The sequence below is a fragment of the Lathyrus oleraceus genome, chromosome 4 (genome assembly GCF_024323335.1).
Source record: "Lathyrus oleraceus cultivar Zhongwan6 chromosome 4, CAAS_Psat_ZW6_1.0, whole genome shotgun sequence".
Lineage (NCBI taxonomy): Eukaryota > Viridiplantae > Streptophyta > Magnoliopsida > Fabales > Fabaceae > Lathyrus > Lathyrus oleraceus.
This window is the reverse complement of record NC_066582.1, coordinates 128145061-128151892: the sequence shown is the minus strand read 5'-3', so window position 1 is coordinate 128151892 and position 6832 is coordinate 128145061. Positions and strand designations below refer to the sequence as shown.

The 6832-nt window shown below is 35.0% G+C and overlaps 1 protein-coding gene across 1 annotated transcript; it reads left to right on the top strand.

Annotated features, from left to right (window-relative positions):
- Positions 1-3426: 3426 nt before the first annotated feature.
- LOC127074005 (protein-L-isoaspartate O-methyltransferase 1) lies at positions 3427-6488 on the top strand. The gene is made up of 4 exons (XM_051015258.1): positions 3427-3597; positions 3914-4184; positions 4623-4787; positions 5867-6488. Exons 1-4 carry the CDS (start codon positions 3592-3594, stop codon positions 6115-6117), a joined length of 693 nt encoding a protein of 230 aa, XP_050871215.1. The 5' UTR covers positions 3427-3591; the 3' UTR covers positions 6118-6488.
- The last annotated feature ends 344 nt before the right edge of the window (positions 6489-6832 follow it).

The following is a 6832-nucleotide window of genomic DNA, read 5'->3' as shown; positions in this document are numbered from 1 at the left end:
AAACACATTGAGACCGAGGAGATTGCTCGAGAGAAGGGATCCAAGGAGATGCGAAGTAGAGATCGAACATATGAAGCCCGAAAATAATGGAGAACTTGAAGGATAAAAGAAGAGGAAAATATAAGGAATGCTCGACAAAGGCAAAAAGGCCAACCAGAGTGTGAGGTACCATTTAGGAGGAATCCTTGGGAGGAAAACTTTACTCCTTTAAACAAAATGAGGGCCCAAATGCTCAAAGAAGTAATGAACACCTAAATCATCAAACGACCATCCCCAAATCCTTGCCCCATGGGGGAAGAAATGAGTAAATGCACAATCGGATACAGGGACAAGACATCGATAATTGTCGAACCCTTAAAATGCATATAGAAAACTTGATACAGGAATGCCATATAGAGAGATATGTACAAGAACGAGGTGGAGGCTATCGCGACAAAAGGCCATCACCTAACATACCCTTAGTTCAGTCCCCTAAGTGAATACTTGGAAGATAAAATATATAAGATAAGGTTCAAGGGGGAGGACACGAGATAAATAATTGAGGAATAGTCAACAACATTGTAGGTGGGTTCATAGAAGGTGGAGTAACCAACTTAACTAGAAAAAGATATACACGCTCAACTTTATCTTGCAACATGGTCAGAGTACACAAGTTCAAAGAGAATCCTTAGATTTCATTCATTTTCTAATATTTTAGAGGGATACACCCTCATGATGACGACCATTTGGTTATCTTAGTGGTCACAATTGGATTTCAAATCAAACGTGTGATGGTGGACACAGGGAGCTCGAGTAATGTATTATTTTGGAAAGTCTTTGAGCATTTGAGATTACCAAAAGAAATCATGAAAGAGTATCAACCAGAACTGTTAGGGTTTTCAGGGGGGTCAGTGGAGATCTTAGGTTATATAGACCTACATACAACACTCAATGAGGAAAAAAATGCAAAAACCATAATGGTGAAGTACAATATAGTTGACTCACAATCGTCCTACAATCTTATTTTGGAAAGGCCAACCCTGAATGAATTAGGAGCAGTAATATCGACTGCACATTTATGCATCAAGTATCCACTAGAGGGATTTTATGTTGGGGTTATCAAAGGTGATCAATATAATGCAATAAAATTCTATGAAGACAACTTGCGAAACAAACAGGTCAAAAAAGGGAAGGAACAAATGAAGACATGCGCTGTAATTTTTTGGATCTTAATCCCAAAGATTTTAATAAGGGGGATGAGGAATGGTGTCTGAGGCCAATAAAGGAAATAAAGGAAATTCAAATAGGGGAAGAGCTTGCACGAAAAACTAAGGTGGGAACTTCTTTGACACAAGTGATGGAAGAAGAGCCCAAGAAAGTCCTTAGAAGAAAAAAATAAAAATAAAAATAAATAAATAAATAAATAAATAAATAAATATATTTATATTTGCTTGGTTTGCAAAAGATATGTCAGGGATATATACAAATTTCATATGCCAACGTTTGGCTATCAACCAAATGGTCCGGTAAACCAACTCAAAAATTCTTTTATCGGTTTTTTCTAAAATTTCGATACGCATGTATGCATTTTTGTTATATATTTTTTGAAAACTCCGATAAAAATGCATGCAATTTTATCGCATTTTTCAAATTATTCAGTATAAAACTATAACTTTTATCATTTTTTTTAAAAATCCGATAAAAATGCTTGAGAAACATGTGTTTTTATCGAACATTTTGAAAATGCCGTAACAATGCATATTTTGTTGTCAAAAGATAAGTATAAAACTGAAATTGTTGTGTATACTTTATTGGAAAAATTCGGTATTTGGCTAGAAAAATCCAGTAATGCTCATCACTTTTTGAAAAAAATCGAAATGTTACAAGTGAAAAGTAAAATGACTTTTTTTTTGCAAGGTTAATATAGTAAAATCACAACATTTAAGAGGTCATAGATTTAAGTTTGGGGCTGGTAGATAAAAATATCGTGAACAACCCTTACAAAAACTCCAGGAAATTTGTTAATGCACCCTGTATGTTTCTTAGGCACCACATGAAAAATACTAAAATGACCTATAGTTTCCAGAGATGCATCTCCAAGCGCACCTAATACACACTCAACGTAGACCATTCTGAGTGACACCCTATAAGTTGAATTATTTTAATACCAAAGATGCATCTTCAGTATATTTTCATAGATGCATTTTTGAAGCGTTTGCACACTAGTAGCAGAAGCAGACACCAAAACATGTAATTTGACAAAATAAAATTAACATTCATAAGAAAAAATAAATATTACATAGATGATTTTAACATAAAATGCAACATTACACGTCAATATCTAGGTGGACGCTTCAACATCTTCACAATATCTTCGACTGATCTCGATTTCGTCACTTTCAACTCGATAAGAAATTTTGTTTTGAAATGGAAAAATGTATTCCACACCTCCCTTACATCTGCATCCATCTGCATCCATCTTGAGTTCAAAGTTGGTGAACTCAATCTTCCTTCATTTGCCAGTCGACGGTGAACAGTACTCCAACTTCATAATTCTTCGATTGTTTCCGTAAGGTAGGAGATTATGAATTTCGTATTTAATATCTGCAAGAGATGTGCACTCGTTGAACTAAAACTTTCGCCTGCGTGTTGCGCTAGAGAAAAAGACATTTGCGACATACCAGTTGATGTTTATTTGTGACATTTGAGACATTTTCAGTTTGTGTGATAAAAAAACAAGAGCACCTTAATTCATATAAATTGTAGATGAAATGTGAATCATTCATACTCGTTCCGGAGATACATTTTCGAAAAAACGCTAGTTGTTTTAGACAGAAACAAGATTAATGTGTGTTCTGGGACTTGAAATAAATGATCTTTACCTATAATTCCAACTTCTTTTGCTCCCTTTGATGTGATGAACACAAAGATTGAAGATTTGGAGTGAAAATGGGAGATTGAGAATATAATGGTTTTTGGCGAGAGTTTGTAATGAAAAACAAGTATGATTCTGTGATCATGCAACTCTATCTTTATCAAATTATTTCCGAGATGCATCTCTGAAAAAAAGTGACATGCAAAGCTGACATTAATTTTCAAAATCCCGCCCCAAATTTCTAAAGATGCATCTTCGAAATTTCCACTAGGTTGATCAATTATGAATATATTCATAGTAAATTCCGGAGATACATTTCCGATATTAAAAAAACTCAATTTATAAGACGTCACTCAGAATAACCTACATTGAGTGTGTATTGCATGCATCCGAATATGCATCTCTAAACACTTAAAAATATTTTAATATTTTCACGTGATACTTAAAGAAACATAAAATACATTAAGAAATCCCCATAACTCTATTCTTTCTTCGAGCCCAAACTTCTCAAGCCCATTCCATCTCTCAAAGCAATAAGCCCACAGGAATACCGGAGTGGGGGTGTTTGAAAGAAAGTATCGAAAAGAAAGAAAGAAAGAGAATAAACGTATTTAGTCATTGTTCCCGTAGTTGTTCAGATTACATCATCTCTGCCTAATTTTCACTCACGCTGATCAGCGTCTCACTGCTAGCAACACAGCCCCAACTCCATCACCACAGTTCTCTCCCTCTCTACGATGGAGGTAACCTCTCCCATTTGACCTAATTCATGTTTCTTTTCATCGAGTTTTCATAGAATCCTTATTGATTATTGTTCCGATTATCTGATCGTTAAAAGTTAATTAGCGAATAAGCATATAGAGGCTTTCTGAACTAATTTCCCTAAGATTACTTCTAATTTATCTTCAAAATGGATATTAATTTTTGTTTCATGTATAGATAAGCTAGTTGATTGAATCAAAAATATATAGATAATAAGCTAGTACTTATTTATTTGCATTTCTTAGATCACAAATTTCATACTAATTTAATTAAATGTAATATTTCGAAAAATTACAGCAATATTGGTCTGGGAGTGCGATCAATAAAAACAAAGGGATGGTAGAGAATTTGCAGCATTGCGGAATAATCAAATCTAGGAAGGTGGTTGAAGTAATGGAAAACATTGACAGAGGTTTATTTGTACCCAATGGGGTTCAACCTTACATAGACAGCCCCTTTGCTATAGGCTACAATGCCACTATATCTGCACCGCACATGCACGCAGCCTGCCTTCAGTTGCTGGAGAATCATTTGGAACCTGGAATGCATGCTTTGGATGTTGGCTCTGGTATGCACTCCGTCGCATTTATCAGAAAATAATGTATGTGCTTGCTTTGTTGTTAATGAATGATATGGTAAGATTGATTACTAAAATTGGCGAAGTTATTATGTCATGTTTGTTAAGATTGATTACTAAAATTGATGGTAAGAACTGCAATAACAAGGATGTGCACAAAGAATTATGATATGTTTCCTTTGCTTTATTGAGTTGTAGGATAATATGACGTTAGAGACATTGAATGTGTTCGCTGATTAGACAATTAGGTTTCTTGAATAGATTGTTTTCATAGATGATGTTAATGTGGAACTTTTTCTTGTTCTAAGATGGGCTTTACAGAATTAAGTGATATTCTGTTTCACTGTGACGAGAACTTATCTGAAGTTTTTTATTTTATTTTCTCTGCATGGGCTGTTTAGAATCTTAATACTTTGGACCAATTTATAGGGACTGGGTACTTGACAGCTTGCTTTGCCTTGATGGTTGGACCGAATGGACGTACTGTTGGCGTGGAGCATATTCCTGAATTGGTTTCCTTTTCAATCAAGAATATTGAAAAAAGTGATGCAGCTCCACTATTGAAAGATGGTTCCCTTTCTGTGCATGATGGTGGTATGGTTTCTGTTATTTCCATGGATCTGAAAGACTGAAATTTTATACTTCTTGCACAACAATAGTGCTGTTTCCTTTGATCTATTTGACCATGATAAGCAATCAAGCACTTGGGAGGAATCCTCCCTTTAATACTATGGGTTGAGGGAGAAGAACGCGCCATTCAGCGAACATCTTAGGATACTCGATGTGTGATTTAAGTATTCCATCATACCCAAATACCTAGCACAACCATTGTGAGCCAATGATGAAGCTCTAAGACGCATCATTTTGTTGTTTTAGTTAGTTCCTTCATTGGTAGTAATAGAAACTGTTACAATGATAGAAACTGAAAGATGAAAAGAAAGAAAGAGAGGGAAAGTAGATTGCATTTTCTGTTTTGATTATTATCAAATGAAGAAGTTAGTAACAGCACTCAACATATTTAATAATTATACCCAGCTAGGACTGTGCTGGCTCATCAGCATAGTCAGTTACAAGGTTAAGGCTTTGTTTGGCTAAATTTATTTCTACTAGCATAGTTGGTTAGTTCAGTTTTTCTCTATTAGGTATCCCTTACGGAGACACCATCGATAAAGCTCTGATACCATGTAATAAGCACCCAACTACTTGCAGAAGCCTACTATAAAAAAGCTAGCTAGCAAGGATGAAGATCAAGCCACTTAAGCACTTCATTGAACATCTCATATTACCTAATGCAGGACTTAGTAATGACAGTTAAATCTTAGTCTATATGTTTGTTATGCGGAATGAAGGATAGTAATGGATGAAATGTTAAATTTTTGCGAGTCCTTAAAATACACAAAAACCATAACGTAGTGGTTAGGTTTGAGATTTTTATGAAATGATTGAGTCAGCTTAAGCTAAAAGTAGAATTGATCCATAAGCCTTCTTCATGTTATAGCCATCCAAGATATATGCGTGTCTCCATTTTCACTATCACAAGGTTCTTCTTCTGGCCCGTGGCAATAGCTGCACTGTTATATTATTGCTTCTTAAGCAGTTAAAACTTAACTAGTTGCTATTTTAAGTTGATGGATATTTAATTTCAAACATTTGTATAATTGTTGTATTGACAGATGGAAGGCAGGGTTGGCCTGAGTTTGCTCCTTATGATGCCATTCATGTTGGAGCAGCGGCACCAGAGATTCCCCAACCACTTATTGATCAATTGAAGCCGGGTGGTCGGATGGTTATTCCTGTTGGAAACACATTTCAAGATTTAAAGGTTGTGGATAAGAACTCTGATGGTTCTATCAGTATCCGGACTGAGACCTCTGTTCGATATGTGCCTCTCACTAGCAAGGAAGCTCAACTTAAAGGGGAATAAGAATAGAAAAGGCGAAGAAAAATCTTCATATCTGAAAGAATCTGTATAGTTCAAGTTGGTTTTCTCTTCTTGCCCCCAAAACAGGAAAAGCAAACATTGTTACTTAGTGAAACAAACATTTAAGTAAGGGTATCTAGCTTGATAAAGACGTCCTAATCATATTAGCAACATCAAGCATGTCGAAACCATAGGAATTTGGATCTCTATCACCGCATATGCTTGCCTGAGTTTTTGTATTTGAAGATGGATTCTTAGAAACTCAGTCTTCCCTAATATCTTCAATATCAAAACAAAATTATATTTATCAAGTCTCTTTAGAAAAATGAAATGTAAGTATTGTGTTTTTAGTCATATATCTTTATCCTTTTCAACTGCTCAGGTTTCATACTTGACTTCATCCTTGCTTGTGCTGAGCAATGTTTGAGTATCTTTTCTTATTGAAGATTTTGATACATTTGATAAACCTCCATGCAGTTTGGAAACACTGTTTATAAAAATACCACTTTAAAAAATTGTGTTTGTAGATGTGTGTGATGTTTTTACAAACTAGAACATATGGAAATAAAATGCTTGTCTTTTTGGCTTTAATTGGATCCCTTTAGCATATTCTGTTGTCGTGTTCTAGATCTCCACAGTTAAAACATTTGATTGTTGAATATAATCTGTGTACTTGAAGGTGCAACTTCATCTTTTTCCATTCTTTGACTTTTTTAGG

Bases quoted from the DNA above. Each gene is read 5' to 3' on its own strand.
- LOC127074005 (XM_051015258.1), top strand. The intron at 4,185-4,622 runs GTATGCACTCCG...ACCAATTTATAG, and splicing joins TGCTTTGGATGTTGGCTCTG to GGACTGGGTACTTGACAGCT. The intron at 4,788-5,866 runs GTATGGTTTCTG...TTGTATTGACAG, and splicing joins CCTTTCTGTGCATGATGGTG to ATGGAAGGCAGGGTTGGCCT.